Genomic DNA, 17680 nt, shown 5'->3' with positions numbered 1-17680 from the left:
CCTAAACAAAAATTCTGTCCCCCGAGGAACATTCCCACTGACCCCCAACCAAAAAAGGGGGCCTGGGGGCGGAGCCCCCAGCGAGCACAAGGCGAGTCCATATTAATATACAACCGCATGTGTAACTCACTGACTCACTGATCAGGTATACTAAATATTGGGCACTTCTAGAGTAGCTAGGGAGCTGAAATTTTCGGTGGAGGTCCGTATGGGTCCCAGAACACCAGGAAAATCCCAAAAAGTTACATTTTCAAATTGCAACCTCCCCAAAAAAATTCCATTAAAAACGCCCTTTTTTGGGAAAAACATGTTTTTTTAAAACAGCTGTAGCTCGAAAACGGTAAGAGCTAGAAACGATTTGAGGAAACATCGTGAGTTCGCAATTAAATTTTCTACAAGACAGTTTTATCTGAGAAGGCGTCATATCGAAATTCGCACTCCTTCACCTTCAAAAAACGCTCTACTTCCAAAAAATGTAAAAATTCTTGATTTTTTTAAGTGTTTTTAATTTTTAAAACGACTTTTCGCACGTATATTTCTACTTTTTATGCTCCCAACGTTAAAAGGAATGTCCTTAGAGTGACCTTCAATAGTTTTAACCTACATAAAAAAATTCAAAATAGCGGATTTTTAATAAAAAAGATCGTTTTTTAACGTATTTCTTATGGAGAATTAACATGCAACGACAAGCAAACTAGAAGTAAACGTCAGTAGGTGAAATATGGGCGTTTGGCGACAGAAAAAAACATTTTTGTCACTTCTAGAGTAGCTACGGAGCTGAAATTTTTTCTGAAGGTTTGTCTGGGTACCAAACCACCCAGAAAGTCCCAAAATTTAGTTTTTTCCAACCGAAACCCACCACAAGAAATCCCTTAAAACGATTTTTTTTTTTAAAACGAACCTAGTTTTTTGGGAAAAACACGTTTTTTTAAAACTGCTGTAACTCGAATACGGTAAGAGCTAGAAACGATTTGTGGGAAAATCGTAGGTTCAGAATTAAATTTTCTACAAGACCGTTTTCTCAAAGAAGGGGTCATATCGAAAATCTTACTCCTTCACTATCAAAAAACGCTCTACTTCCAAAAATTGTAAAAATTCTAGATTTGTTTGGTGTTTTTTATTTATAAAACGTTTTTTTGTACATATATTTGTACTTTTTATGGTCTTACCGTTGAAAAGAACGTCCCTTGAGTGACCTTCTATAATTTCAACGTACTAAAAAATTTTAAATGGCAGGTTTTCTATCAAAATGTAGTTTTTAACTCTTTTATAACGTATTCCTTATAGAAAATTAACATGCTTATACACGCAAACGAGATCTAAATGTAAGTAGGTGAATCATGGATATTTAGACCAATCCCATTCTAACCCCTCCCCTCCTCTTTCATCCCCATTAATAAAATTTTACCATTAGCAACAAGATGCAGCACTATTATTTTTTTAAATTTATGACAATAGCTAATTTGCAAGCAAAAGGTGAGTGAGCGTAGCGAACGAGCTAACCTGAAGGCAAGTGAGCGCAGCGAACGAGCTCCAACCTAAAGGTGAGTGAGCGTAGCGAACGAGCTCACCCGAAGGCAAGTGAGCGCAGCGAACGAGCTTCAACCTAAAAGTGAGTGAGCGTAGCGAACGAACTAACCCGAAGGCAAGTGAGCGCAGCGAACGAGCTCCAACCTAAAGGTGAGTGAGCGTAGCGAACGAGCTAACCTAAAGGCAAGTGAGCGCAGCGAACGAGCTCCAACCTAAAAGTGAGTGAGCGTAGCGAACGAGCTCCAACCTCAAGGTGAGTGAGCGTAGCGAACGAACTTCAACCACGATTTGATTGAGCCATGCGTTTAGTTTAATTTTTTTCCCATCTCCACCCCAAATTCGTGTTTAAACCTTAAACTTTACCTTAATTTCCCTATTTTTCGTGATTTTTACTGCGCAAGGGGTCCATTCTTCATGCCGATAATTTTCACCAACCCCCCCTAAGATTATTTTAAAATATTATTTTACCTCATTCTAACTCCTAAGATTTTATATCGATGCTTATTGATGTGAAGAAAGTTTTTTGAGGTTGTGACTTAGCAAATTTAATTTATCATAGCACCGGCCCTACATCGAGACACTAACATGTCAAGACTGGTTTGGTTTGCACTTAACAACCCCTCTATAGAATACTTCGCAACTGCCAAGTTATCACTACGTCTTTTACGCAAAAATGTTTCCGGACAAAAAATGTTTCCAGACTACATCCTGTCCCCCGTGAACATTTCTCATCACGGCTACTATTAAAAGGGGGCCTGGGGGCGGAGCCCCCAGCGAGCACAAGGCGAGTCCATATTAATATACAACCACATGTGTAACTCACTGACTCACTGATCAGGTATACTAAAGATTGGACACTTCTAGCATAGCTAGGGAGCTGAAATTTTCGGTGGAGGTCCGTATGGGTCCCAGACCACCAGGAAAATCCCAAAAAGTTACATTTTCAAATTGCAACCCCCCCCCAAAAAAATTCCATTAAAAACGCCCTTTTTTGGGAAAAACATGTTTTTTTAAAACAGCTGTAGCTCGAAAACGGTAAGAGCTAGAATCGATTTGAGGAAAAATCGTGAGTTCGCAATTAAATTTTCTACAAGACAGTTTTGTCAGAGAAGGCGTCATATCGAAATTCGCACTCCTTCACCTTCAAAAAACGCTCTACTTCCAAAAATTGTAAAAATTCTCGATTTTTTAAAGTGTTTTTAATTTTTAAAACGACTTTTCGCACGTATATTTCTACTTTTAATGCTCCCAACGTTAAAAGGAATGTCTCTAGAGTGACCTTCAATAATTTTAACCTACTAAAAAAAATTCAAAATGGTGGATTTTCAATAAAAAAGATCTTTTTTTAACGTATTTCTTATGGAGAATTAACATGCAACGACAAGCAAACTAGACGTAAACGTCAATAGGTGAAATATTGGCGTTTGGCGACAGAACAAGCACTTTTGTAACTTCTAGAGTAGGTACGTAGCTGAAAGTTTTTGTAAAGGTTTGTCTGGGTACCAAACCACCCAGAAAGTCCCAATATTTATTTTTTCCAACCGAAACCCACCAAAAGAAATCCCTTAAAACCCTAGTTTTTTTGGGAAAAACACGTTTTTTTAAAACTTCTGTAGCTCGAAAATGGTAAGAGCTAGAAACGATTTGAGGGAAAATCGTAGGTTCAGAATTAAATTTTCTACAAGACACTTTTCTCAAAGAAGGGGTCATATCGAAAATCTGACTCCTTCACCTTCAAAAAACGCCCTACTTCCAAAAATTGTGAAAATTCTTGGTTTTTGGTGTTTTTAATTTTTAAAACGACTTTTCGTACATATATTTGTCCTTTTTATGGTCTTAACGTTGAAAAGAAAGTTCCTTGAGTGACCTTCTATAATTTCAACGTACAAAAAAATTTAAAATGGCGGGTTTTCATTCAAAAAGGTAGTTTTTAACGCTTTTTTCAACGTATTCCTTATAGAAAATTAACATGCTTATACACGCAAACGAGATCTAAATGTAGGCTAAGTAGGTGAATTGTGGATATTTAGACCAATCCCATTCTAACACTCCCCCCATCTTTCATCCCTATTAATAAAATTTTACCATTAGCAACAGGGTGCAGCACTATTATTTTTTTAAATTTATGACAATAGCTAATTTGCAACCAAAAGGCGAGTGAGCGTAGCGAACGAGCTAACCTAAAGGCAAGTGAGCGCAGCGAACGAGCTCCAACCTAAAGGTGAGTGAGCGTAGCGAACGAGCTAACCTGAAGGCAAGTGAGCGCAGCGAACGAGCTCCAACCTAAAAGTGAGTGAGCGTAGCGAACGAGCTAACCTGACGGCAAGTGAGCGCAGCGAACGAGCTCCAACTATCACTATCGTCCATTAGGACCAGTGTTTACTCATTGAATGTCAAACAATAGGTACCCAAGGAAACTTCTCAACTACAAATGATATTTTCGGGTAATATCAAAATAATAATGGATAATAATGTACTATACATGTAGGGTTATATCGTTAGGTAAAACTCTTTTATTTCAAATCCATAGCAGAATAGGTATTTTAAATTCTTGTTTATGATAGAAAATAACAACGATTTAAAAGTATACGTTTGAAACCTCAAGCATCAAAATCAAAAATCCACCTATACAGTGATGGTGTTGTGTTCACAAACAATGTTTACAGATAATAATTGTAATTTCCTACGATTATAGTGCATATTTGTTTAGTACATTTGATGAAACACTTGGTGATTAATACAAAATATAAACGAACAACATGAAATACAAATCAGTAAGTTTATTCTAAAACAAGAGTATTTTTTTGTATCGCCATTTAACAATTATATATACTTATACATACATACACGTTTGACTTTAGAACACAAAAATCAACAGCGCACAATTTAGTGTTTTTGATATTCTTTAGTTTAATTTAAGCATACGTTTAGCAAAACACAATTACTAAGCTAACTTAAATGTAAAAAAAGTCAATGTGAAGTGCAAGCTATGCTAGGTTACTTAATCAAACACAATTTAAGCAATTTGTACTTATAAAAAAATCCTCCAAATTCATACAAAACATCAATACAATGTAATTTTCACACTGTTTCAAACACTAAATAAATAACATTATTTACGTAACGTAGACACTTAAACCTAAATCAGAGCCTGGGTTACAGTTACTGATTTTTTAAATTCTATTATCATTGATATCGTTTTAGATTAAATAAACCTACCATAGGCCTATAGTTGTGTAAATTATAACATTTAATCTACTTGGGTCAGCTGTCTGAAATCGTGAAATAAGCAATTTAGCATTTCTTCTGGTTTACATTGAAATTACAAAGCGAATGTAAACATAGTGATTTTTCTTATTGCATCCGTGGAGATAATCAATGTTTACTTTTAAAATCCTCACCTCAGACCTTTTAATGCCAAAGGGGCAAAGCCCACAGTCAGTATCGAAGTCTGATTAGTCCTATGACCAATCTTGGTATGGTAACTATATTTTTGTAAAGTTTAAGCCCAGTTGGTTCAGTATTTTTTACGTAAAATAGTAATACGCATGTAGACAGAGAAAATTAGATTTTTGTATAATAGTGTAGAAGATGTAAAGCAATAATTGTGGGGTTTCAAAGGTTCCCGAAGTAAATCAGATCTTAAATTGAATTTGATGGCGATTTTGCATTGTAACCATTTCAACCAACATTGGAAAACACGGAATACGTATATTTTACAATTATTATTGGAAAAACTGAAGCTAAAGTTTTTCACTGAGTTAATACAAACATATAGTGTTGTAAATTAATAACCAGTGTAAACCAAGCATCGTTGAATATTATTAAAAAATTACAAAATCAGTTAGTTGTTGCGGTTTTTCCCCTAAAAGTTATTTATTAACATGATCCAATTATACAGCACGCTTCAATAGAAAACATATTTTTAGTGCCGTACACACGATAAATTAATTTTATTATATTCGCAAATTCGCACATTCTTAGTTGTGCATCCCTTGTTGGCAGAGGGGCCGCAGAAGGGTGGTCAGTGTCCACGACAATACCCCCACCATGAAGGTAGTGGAAGGGGTAGTTTCGCTTTCACCGCGACGCCACCCGACGCCTCATTCACTGCTCAGACGCGTTCCCTTGTGGTCCGTATTGCTCTGCTCTTCCTTGAAATACGATTTGGTTTTCGCCACCTTTTCTGATTACTGCTGAATTAAAGTAGTAATTACTTGTTTTAACCATTCAATAGTCATATTACGTGGTTATAGTTTTTTAAACTACTTATTTTCCACACTTTAGTAGTTTTTTTTGGCATTGGCAGTTTTCAATTTTCTGATTACTGCTGAATAGAATAGTAGTAATTAATTGATCTTACCATACAATAGTTATATTGTGTGGTACATAAACTACTTAGGCTACTTTCCATATTTTAGTAGTTATATTTTGCATTGGCAGCTTAAAACAAAAAAGTTGTCAGTGAATCTATTAGGAAGCTATTAAGTAGTAAATAGGAAATCAACCTATTTATACATTATTTTAGTTAGATATGTTGACTGGCTAATATTCCAACACTAGTTGTCAGTGAACTCCTTAGTTGTTAGGCAGTGAATATTAATAGCTGCTTGTATTAATAGATAGTAAGTAGTTATACTGTTTCTTTTTATCTTAGAATTAATACATTTATTTACGGATTTATACTGACGAATTTCAACATTGGTTGTCAGTAATCCCGTTAGTTACTAGGCATTGTAGTTAGTAGGTATATTAGTTAGTAGGTAATATCAGATAGTAGGTGGTAAATGGATACTAAATAATATTTGGTTTTACGTTAAAAGTTATTGTTATTTGTTTGGAATTTTTGTGGTATCCAACATACAGTTTGCGTAATCTAGTATCTGCATTTGTTTTACATTCCTGAGTCTTCACAATGGCGTTTACTTGCATAGCCTGTGGTTCTATTAACCAGTCTGACGCAAGGTTTCCTAGCTTCAGCAGAAACGCACAATGTGTAGCAAATTCGGCTTGTGCGCTTGGTTGGAAATTTTTACGCCAAGAGTTTTCAACAGCTACAATAGACGCGATATTAGATAGTGGCGATTTCTTGTACCGTACGATACGTGGGGAAAGTTGTATTGGAGAAAATCGTTTCTTGTTTCCTGATGAGATTCCAAGGGAGTTTTCTGTAGTTAATACTTTGGTACAAGTAGAGGATATCTCTTATGTACTTGACCTTTTGTACCCTTTGAATGAGTGTGATATTGACAAGAGTGTTAGGACTCTCTCTAACGCCTTAGAAACATTGATGGTGGATAACCAAAGTGAATTTGGTTATTTGTTTACTGGATTAAATGTTACGGTTGCTTTTTGGAGTGATCAAGGTCAGCTGTTCATGTTCGACCCACATGCAGTGAACAACGAGCGAAAACACGACTTGATCAATAGCAGTAACAATCTAGCTAGACTGTTTAGTTGCAGTAGCCATATGTCCTTATCCGCCTTGTTACTATCAAATGCAGTATTTGATGGTAATGCGCGCCAGTTCACTATTACAATGTTTACTTTTAGACGTCCTACTGTTTCACCATCTCCCACCCTAAGCCCTTCAGTATTCCTAACTCCTAAAAATGTCCCTGATAATGACTCTTCTCTTCCACTTGACAATGATAAGCTAACGTCGCCGAAACCGAACGTTGTTCTTTCTCCTTTGAGAAAAATTAGATCATTACCTGATCTCGAAAATATCAGGAAAGGCCCTGGTAGGCCCAAGAAAATTGTGCGGGGACGTCCAAAGATTCTCAGTACTACCAGAGAAGAACAAGTAAAAGCTGCCAAAAAAAGGTACACTGATAATCATCCTGATAAAAATCGTGATGATGCCAAACGGTATCGTGATAATCATCCTGATCGACGAATAGATTCTGCACGACGGTAGAGTGTTGATCACCCTGACGTAAACAGGGCTGCCGTTAAACGATACACCGATACCCATCCAGAAGTACACAGAGATGCCGTTCGCCGGTATAATGATGGGCACCCACAAGTAAATAGAGATTCTGTTCGTGTGTACGATTCGCAGAACCCTGGAGCTTCCCGGGAGAGAGTACAAATATTTCGTTTAAAAAATCCAGCATTAGTAGAACTACGGCATTTGCCTCTCTCTCTGGCTCGAAATATATTTAAAAATGGTCCTATGGGGAGTTGGGAGGCTGATCTTTTAAGTCAGATATTACCTTACAAACTGAAGAATGTGAGTCTTTGGAATGATGATACTTACATGTGTCCTAATTGTGGTGCTCGACTTTTCGAGGAAGAAAAGAGTAGGCGCAAATGGTGTTGTGGAGAGGGAGCGTACAATATTATATCCTTACCTCCCTTGCAATGTCCATTTTACGACGACCAACGTTTCTTACAGCGGGCACGTGCATACAACGACATGTTCGCCTTTTGCGCCCTTGAAGTCTCTGGAGGGTATCGTCACCCTAGTGGGTTATCTTTTTTCAAAATTGAAGGTAGGTTATACCACCAAGTTTACAATATTGATGCTCCTGGCCAAAAGTTTACAACCAGTTCAGGTATTGTTCAGTTTGTTAACCGATCCCGCCTTTATCTGGACGACGGTGAGGAACGCAGAAACATCGCCATGGGAAGGTCTCTTGATTGCGAAGTCATTCAAAACATTAACGATTTTCTGACAAATGAAAATCCATTTGTTGAACACTATCGTCGATTAAGCAATGAGCCGTCTGTCAGTGCTCACCTAGACTTTGAAGTGACCAACAGATCTTCTCATGGCCCTGTTCTAGGTGATAAACAGACTGGGATCGAAGTTCACGCAGTCTTAAGTACAGACGAAAATCCCAATGATCCGCGAAAACTCACGATTTGGAAAGTGGGATCTCCTAGGCCGACTTCCATTGACCTACTAAGTCCCCTAATGGAGCCACTACAATATCCCTTGCTATATCCCCAAGGTACACTTGGATGGCACATAGGTGCATTAGATAATGGAGGTCAAAAGCTTACACAGCTTAAATATTCCCGCTGCCTTCTACTATCTGAGGCTCGTTTTTCGCATCTAGGTCGCCTTTCTCAAGCTTGGCAGGTTGATGTGTTTGCCAGGTATGAGGAAGAAAAACTACGTTTTTTAAAGTTTTGTCAAACGAAAAATACTACGAATGCTACGCGGGTAGGTCCTTTAGACGAAATTTTAGATGCACAGCCCGGTAGACAGGTTTTAAATGAAATAAACAATGACGAGACCATCATAGGAGAAGGTGGTGTATTGCCTGGTAAGGTTTACTTGCCCAAGTCATTTACTGGAGGCCCAAGGTACATGAAGGTCCAGTATGAAAATGCAATGGCACTAGTTTCCCGATTGGGATTTCCAACTTTCTTTCTCACCTTCACGTACAGTGCTACTTGGGAAGAGAATAAGAAGGCTTGTCCCAGAGGAAGTGGCAGAAGTGATCCTAGCACTGCGTGTCGCATATTCCAGATAAAGCTATTGGAACTTCTACGGGACCTTCGCTCTGGAGCTATGTTTGGCCGGGCAGTTTATATAGTATACGTAATTGAAATGCAGATGCGAGGCCTCCCGCACGCCCATATCGTCTTCAAAATTGATGGCAGTGGTCCGGTACAGGCGGCGGACATTGACGCTCTAATTCGTGCCGACATCCCATCTGAAGATGAGGCTGACGGAAGACTTAGAAGTTTGGTGTTAAGGCACATGGTACATGGCCCTTGCGGGCAAAATCATCGCACAGACTTCCCGTGTTGGGATTCTGTGAAGAGCCACTGTACCAAATACTATCCAAAGCCTCATTGTCAAACTTCTCATGTTGACGAAAGGGGTTTCGTAGTTTATAAACGAGACCACAGCAATGAAGGAATAGTCAGCTCAAGAAACAGGGATATCACTGTTCACGACGGATGGGTTGTTCCCTACAATCCCGCTTTGCTCTTGAAGTACGAAGCTCATATTAACCTTGAAGTAGCATCAACTCGACGGGTCATTAAATATTTGTTTAAATATTTAATGAAGGGGGGCTCCCTTCAAAATGTCACGGTCACCCCGTTGAGTAAACAGGATGACGAAATTGAAACATATGTCACCAAAAGAATGGTTGGAGCCAGTGACGCTTGCTGGCGCTTATTGGAGTTCCCGATATCCAAAATGGAGCCGACAGTCGATTGTTTGCCAGTGCATCTTGAAGGCAAACAGAATATATACTTCCGACCCACGGAATTATCAAACGTGACTGTCAATCAAACTTCAATGCTAATCACGTACTTTGACAGACCACTTGATCCCATCTTCGACGATATTACTTATCAATCATTTTACGAAAAGTTTGTGCTACAGACGCGGCGGCCTACGAACACCCAAGCAACGGTGTATGATCATCCAAACGGTACACACTTTATCACTCCTCGTCAGCGTGGTGAGAAGGTGTGTCGTTTGTTTTGGGTTTCGCCGAACCGCACAGAGCAATACTATCTCCGGCTTATTTTGATGGTGTTGCCTTGCCGTGGGTATAGTGACATCTTGTCCCGTGGAGGGCCCGAGTGCACATCATACCAGCAGGTTGCTCGCAAGCTCGGATTGGTCGAAGATGAGGACGAATACAGCTGTGCACTTCGAGAAGCCTCATCGTTCATGGTTGCTTCAAGACTTAGATCTTTTTTCGTGCTTCTGTGCAATATGGGTGCTCCTGCAGCTGTATTGTGGGACGCCTTTCGTAGCTCGCTGTGTGAGGACTACCTCGAGCGAACTCCTTCGAATCCTGGGATGGCAGAAAAGCTTGCTCTCATCGAAATAGATAGAAGCTTACGAAGACAGGGGTCTAGCTTGATTGACCATGGACTACCCGACGTGCAGGACCATACAACTGAGTTGGGACGTGAATCGCTAATTTATGATGTACACCAACAACGGGAGTATGTCGGCCTCTGGGAGCCACGATTATCAGCGGACCAGAAACGCGTCTACGATTATGTCAATAGTGTGCTGTGCGAACGTGCTACCAGTGAAAGCAGTATGATTTTCATTGATGGACCAGGCGGTTATGGAAAGACCTTGCTGTTAAGCGTCATCCTCGCCCACGTTCGAAGCTGCAATCATGTAGCACTTGCAGTGGCTAGCTCCGGAATCACGGCTCAAAACATGGCTGGAGGAACAACTGCTCACAGTATGTTCAAATTGCCACTAGACCTGGGAGATGGATCTGGGTTCTGGAACATAACCAATGGCACCCAGCGAGCTGAACTCATAAGAGCTTCACGTTTAATTGTATTTGACGAAGCTCCAATGGCCCATAGGTTTATCTTCGAGATCCTAGATCGATCTCTCAGAGACCTTATGAATTCCAATGTACAATTTGGTGGTAAAGTAATTCTGTGTTCGGGAGATTTCCGGCAAATTGCTCCTGTTGTTGCTAGAGCACGCACCCCTCGAGATATTGCGTCCGTTTCCCTGCGAGCGTCTTACTTGTGGCCACGTTTCAAAGTTTTCTCCCTAACTACACCGCAGAGAACTATTGGCTGCAGTGAATATTCAGAGTTCCTTCTCAGGGTGGGTGATGGCACAGTTAACTCTTTCACAGAAAAGAACTGTGATGGCTGCTCTCTCATTCCACTTCCAAATGTAAGGCATGTGACGTCCCTCGATCAGCTAATTGATTTTGTCTTCCCGAAGAGTGATCTAATTGATCCCGACCTTGTTGCGAGGCGTTCCATTCTATCAACGATTAATGCCAACGTCAAAGAAGTCAACGAAATAGTTTTAGACTCTTTGGATGGTAGGCTGTACGAACTTAGAAGTGCCGATTCTGTTGATATGGAAGATGACGATGGAATGGACGTTGACATACAGCTCTTGAATAAATCTACTGGGAAGGGTGTTCCAGATCACATCCTTCGTTTAAAAGTAGGCTCTGTGTGCCTAGTCATGCGTAATTTAAATATTGCCGATGGCCTAGTAAATGGCACCAAAGTCATCGTCACCCATATCACTGGGTGTTTAATTACAGTTAGGCTACCAGGTAAAAGAGAACCCATATGCATCCCTCGGATACAATTTTTGTTTCCATTTGTAGAGGGCTCACCACTTAGAGTTCGACGTCGCCAATTTCCTCTAATGTTGGCTTATGCCATTACCGGACATAAGAGCCAAGGCCAAACAATTGACCGTGTTGGAGTAGACCTCAGGACAGATTGTTTCACTCACGGCCAACTCTATGTCCTTCTAAGTAGGGTGAGAAACCCCGACGACATCCTCTTATTGGTCCAACCACAAAGAGTCATTGATGGAGCTGCATATGCAATGAATATTGCATACAATGAACTCCTTCTCTAAGAAGTTGTCCTAGAATTTGCGGTAGGCTAGGGGGCCCGCAGTAAATAAAAACTCCCCGTCGTGATGTGACTACCCCGGCAATACCATGGAACTGCCTGAACAAAAGTTCCCGTGGATTTATATTTAATATGTTTGTTTGATTTGTTATTGTTTTTTTAGTTTTTGTGTGTTTGTGTGTTTTGTGTGTTATTTGTGACTGTTTGTGGTTCCGATATTTCCCGGCCTCCCCGTGGCGGAACTGGATATGCCATAGTATATTATCAAGCTATGGCGAACTGACAGGGAAAGAAATATTACTTAGTAGTTGTATATAAATGCAAATTACCATAAATATTTACTTCAATCTATTTAGTTTATATACTACATTGCTTTTTTGTGTGTTTGTGTGTTTAGTGTGTTATGTGTGACTGTTTGTGGTTCCGATATTTCCCGGCCTCCCCGTGGTGGAACTGGATATGCCATAGTATATTATCATGCTATGGCTAACTGACAGGGAAAGAAATATTACTTAGTAGTTATATTTATATATATATACAAATTACCATAAATATTTATTACAATCTATTTAGTTTATATAGCTTTATTGAAAATTACTTCCATTTTACAAAAAATCCCAAGTCATCAAAATTATTATTTAAGCGTAATTTATACTTAAAGTTACTATGTTTCTTGGCCTCCCAGTGATGGGGCTTGATATGCTACACAGTTTGTGACTAACAGACAAGGAAACAATAGTTACATAAACGATTTTCATTACCAACCATCATAAAACTATTTATAACCAATATGTTTTTATTATTTTAGTTATTACGTAATTTAAAATACAACACTTTCAATTTTCACACTTACATTTGCGATTGTTCTTATATTATTACTTCAATGCAACAACTACTCAATAGAATAATTAACTCACTAAAGTATCCTAATTTCTCGATGCACTCTTATAACATACAACTATTGATTGACGAATAGTTCTTGCTGCTTTATTACAACCCCCCCCAGATGAACGTTCCCACTAACCCCCTTAAAAACGGGGGCCTGCCCTGCAAAATTATCACTGAGTCTTTTACGAAATATAAAGTTCCCAAGCAACCTCATCTCCTCCGTGGCTCATTTGTACTTACCCCCAACCAAAAAAGGGGGCCTGGGGGCGGAGCCCCCAGCGAGCACAAGGCGAGTCCATATAACTATACAGCCGCTTGTGTAACTGACTGACTGATTCATCAGGTATACAAATCTTTGGGCACTTCTAGAGTAGCTAGGGAGCTGAAATTTTCGGTGGAGGTCCGTATGGGTCCCAGACCACCAGGAAAATCCCAAAAAGTTACATTTTCAAAATGCAACCCCCCCAAAAAAATTCCATTAAAAACGCCCTTTTTTGGGAAAAACACGTTTTTTTGAAACAGCTGTAGCTCGAAAACGGTAAGAGCTAGAATCGATTTGAGGAAAAATCGTGAGTTCGCAATTAAATTTTCTACAAGACAGTTTTATCAGTGAAGGCGTCATATCGAAATTCGCACTCCTTCACCTTCCAAAAACGCTCTACTTCCAAAAATTGTAAAAATTCTTGATTTTTTTTAAGTGTTTTTAATTTTAAAAACGACTTTTCGCACATATATTTCTACTTTTTATGCTCCCAACGTTGAAAGGAAAGTCCTTAGAGTGACCTTCTATAATTTTAACCTCCTAAAAAAATTCAAAATGGCGGATTTTCAATAAAAAAAGATTGTTTTTTAACGATTTTTTACGTATTTCTTATGGAAAATTTGCATGCATTGACAGGCAAACTAGACAAAAATGTAAGTAGGTGAATTATGAGCTTTTGGCGTCAAAATAAGCTTTTTTTGATAGTCGTTCCGATGAGAGAATAAGTAGAGTGTGGCATCACCATGGTAAACACGTTTTGGACGAGTGACGTACGATATTTTACGCCATACTACTGTAAGCTAACTCAAATTACGATATATTCACGATTAACAATTTTGAGTGAGGTCATGTTTTTGTTTACAATCATTAATTTCCAAATGAAATCAGCTTGTTGGTGTCCAGTAAAAACAATTTATCAAATTTGTTTCATTCGTTCAAAACTTGTGCCGTAAGTGATTTTCCGGCACTTTGATCCATTACTCCCGTCACCGGCTCGCCTCGTACATAAAATAGCTAACTAGTAAAAAAAACAGCGTTGCCTCACTCATAAAAATGCCACTCTCGGTCCTAAAGCACGGGTCACACTAGGCTGGCATCAGCGGCGAATTGAAAGAAGCCGCGACTGTCAGCTTAATGTGACCACAAAATTCGCAGCTGACACTGAGCTGACTCAGCCTGGATTAGTGAGCCGGCGATGCTGGTGCCAGCTGCTGATCACCAGCGGCTGGCGAACAGCCTAGTGTTAAGTCAATGGTCCTAGTAACGAAACATAATATTCCTATATTCAATCGGCGAATCCCCCCATTTAACTACCCTAGAATTAGTTTGAAACTGGTTCTAGACAAGCTAGCAACTTAAAATGTTTGTAGATGTGTTGGTACTGACCGTAGTTTTCATTAGCATTTTCTATGGACATTCAGAAAGCTAAATAATAATCACAAAAAAATCACTTTTTTCCACTAAGGCCAGTGTGTTTACTCCCAATTGGTAACTTAACATTGCCTTGCCTTGGACTGGTAAAACACTACCCAAAGGAAACGTATACTTGTATAACAACTTCAAAAGTGTGTCAAAAAATTGTAAATGATTATTAGTTAACGAAGGCCTATATTGTAACGTAACATTGTTTTCATATTATCTTCATATTTGAACAATTAATTTCAATATATAAGTATACATTTGACATCTCAAACGTTAAAATTTATCAATAAATAACGGAGTAATTTAGTTAACACATTTATTGTGTTTACAAATAATAAACACTTTGATAGCAGTTACAATAATCATAATTTACCATTAGTTCTATACAGCATATTTATAAACTATTTTATGAACAACTACACGGGTAGTCTTAGTACAGTATATTGCAATAATAAGTAATAAATGCAATAATTGTATATGTTTGAAGATTTATTAAAGAACGACCGAATCTGCGATTGGATTTAAAGGTGATTTTGCATTCCACTGGAAGCAACTACGCTGACAAAAACCTCAACTTCAAAAGTGTGTCAAAAAATTGTAAATGATTATTAGTTAAAGAAGGCCTATATTGTAACGTAACATTGTTTTCATATTATCTTCATATTTGAACAATTAATTTCAATATATAAGTATACATTTGACATCTCAAACGTTAAAATTTATCAATAAATAACGGAGTAATTTAGTTAACACATTTATTGTGTTTACAAATAATAAACACTTTGATAGCAGTTACAATAATCATAATTTACCATTAGTTTTATAGAGCATATTTATAAACTATTTTATGAACAACTACACGGGTAGTCTTAGTACAGTATATTGCAATAGTAAGTAATAAATGCAATAATTGTATATGTTTGAAGATTTATTAAAGAACGACCGAATCTGCGATTGGATTTAAAGGCGATTTTGCATTCCACTGGAAGCAACTACGCTGACAAAAACCTCTTTTTACATACATTTATTTTTACATGTGTTATATCTTTACGATTTTTAAGTAAAAACAAAGGCTATTTTTTCCATTGTATCAATTAAGACATATTAAGTTGCGCCATAATAGCCACTGGGAAAACGAGCACTGTTTTTTTGTTATTGGAAAATTACAAAATAAATTAGTAATTTTGGCCTTTTTATTTAGTACGTTCCTTGTCTGAATTTTATTAACTATACAGCACGCCTCATTATTAAACATGTTTTAATACAATTAGATTTATTATATTCTTACAATTCTGGCTGTACATCCCTTATCCGCAGGGAGGCCGAGGAAGGGTGGTCAGTGTACACGTCATCACCCCCACCATGTGGGGTAGGTAGTAGAAGGGGTAGGTACTTTCACTTTTACCGCGACGCCACCCGACGCCAAAGAAGGTCTCATTCGCTGTTCAGACACGTTCCCTTGTGGTCCGTTCTTATATCTACTCTTCATCCTTACTTGAAATATAATCTTCTTTTCGAAATATTTTCTGCCTACCACTAAATTTAAGTGGTCAGTTATCATTCGTACAATCTAATTGTACATTTCGTGGTTTTTGTGCAATAAACTGCGATATTTTCATCCCTTTAGTTTTAGTCTTCTAGTTACTGATTGCTGTGCTGGCAGTTTTTAATATATGAGCTGTCAGTGGACCCAATAGCTTTCAAGTAAATACAAAATCACCTTATTTTTATCCCTCAATATCCGAATAGCTGTTTACTGATTAATGCCAACAATAGTTGTCAGTGAACACATTAGTTCCTAGGTAGCTACCTGTAGTAGGTAGTAAATATTATAACTATTTTATCCCTCTTTTCAGTTACAGATTTTTCTGTACTGAAAAATTTAAATATTGGTTGTGAGTTATTAGTTATTAGCCAGTAAATAGTATACTGGGTATTGAATATTAGGCAATAGATTTTTTTTACATTTTAACTTTTAGTTTGCTATTTTCGTTTTTTCCCTTTTTGTGTTCTACGAAAATAGAAAAATACGCGTTATACCTAATATTTACCATGACTTTTACTTGCATAGCCTGTGGTTCCTTTAGCCAGGCTGACACGAGGTTTTCTACTTTTAGCAGAAATGCTCAGTGCGTAGCAAATTCTGCATGTGCACTAGGTTGGAAATTTTCTGGTGAAAACTTTTCAACAGTTTCAATAGACGTCATACTGTTCAGTGGGGACAATTTGTATTGTTCAATACGTAGGGGAAACTGTAGTACAGAAAACCGTTTTCTATTCCCTGATGAACTACCAAGGGAGTTTTCAGTTGGAGGGCACATTGTTCATGTAGACGATTTATCTTATGTGCTTGACTCTTTGTATCCATCGAATCAATGTGATCTAGAAAACAGTGTTAGGGTCCTTTCTGAAGATTTACAGCGTCTAATGGCTGAAATAGGTGACGATAGTGGGTTCTTGTTCACGGGGCTAAACGTCACTGTTGCGTTTTGGCGTGATCAAGACCAATTTTATGTATTTGATCCACACGCTGTGACTACAGAACGAAAATATGATTTCATAAATTCCAGTAACAACTTAGCTAGACTGTTTGGCTGCAATAATTACTTGTCCTTATCATCATTGCTGCTTTCGAATTCTGTATTTGATGGTAACACGCGCCAGTTCACCATTACAAAGTTGACTTTCAAAAGGCCCGCAGATCAATTATCACTTGTCGAAAGCTCTGCTCCCCTACTAACTCCTACTAATGCTGATAATGATGACAACTTACCGTCACCTACACCAATGGTCGTTGGTTCTCCTTTAAGGAAAATCCAATCCCTTCCAGATCTTCAAAATATTTCGAAAGGGCCTGGCAGGCCAAAGAAGATCAAACGTGGGCGACCAAAGGTTCTTGACACAACTAGGGAGGAACAGCTTAAAGATGCCAAGAAAAGGTATAGCGATAAAAATCTTGATAAAAATCGCGAGGACGCGAAGCGATACCGTGATGACCACCCAGACCGGTGCAGTGACTCTGCACGACGATACAGCATTGATCACCCCGATGTCCACCGTGATGCTGTTAAACGGTACAACGTAAACCACCCTGAAGTGCATAGGGGTGCCGTTCAACGATATGACAGCAACAATCCAGAAGTACATAGGGTGGCTGTTAGAGATTATGACTTAAGGAACCCTGAAGCTGCTCGTGAGAGAATACAAATCTTTCGGCTAAAATTCCAACATTGTTAG

General features: G+C 38.5%; 1 protein-coding gene across 1 annotated transcript; it reads left to right on the top strand.

Moving 5' to 3' along the window:
• The first annotated feature begins 7708 nt into the window (after nt 1-7708).
• Nucleotides 7709-11875, top strand: LOC128982427 (uncharacterized). Its single transcript, XM_054401387.1, has one exon. It carries the CDS (start codon nt 7709-7711, stop codon nt 11873-11875), a length of 4167 nt encoding a protein of 1388 aa, XP_054257362.1.
• The last annotated feature ends 5805 nt before the right edge of the window (nt 11876-17680 follow it).

Source organism: Macrosteles quadrilineatus, unplaced genomic scaffold (assembly GCF_028750875.1).
Source record: "Macrosteles quadrilineatus isolate MER2022 unplaced genomic scaffold, UCM_ALF_1.0 Scaffold_319__1_contigs__length_104556, whole genome shotgun sequence".
Classification (NCBI taxonomy): domain Eukaryota; kingdom Metazoa; phylum Arthropoda; class Insecta; order Hemiptera; family Cicadellidae; genus Macrosteles; species Macrosteles quadrilineatus.
Note: the sequence above shows the minus strand (reverse complement) of the source record. Positions and strands in the feature narration are given on the sequence as shown.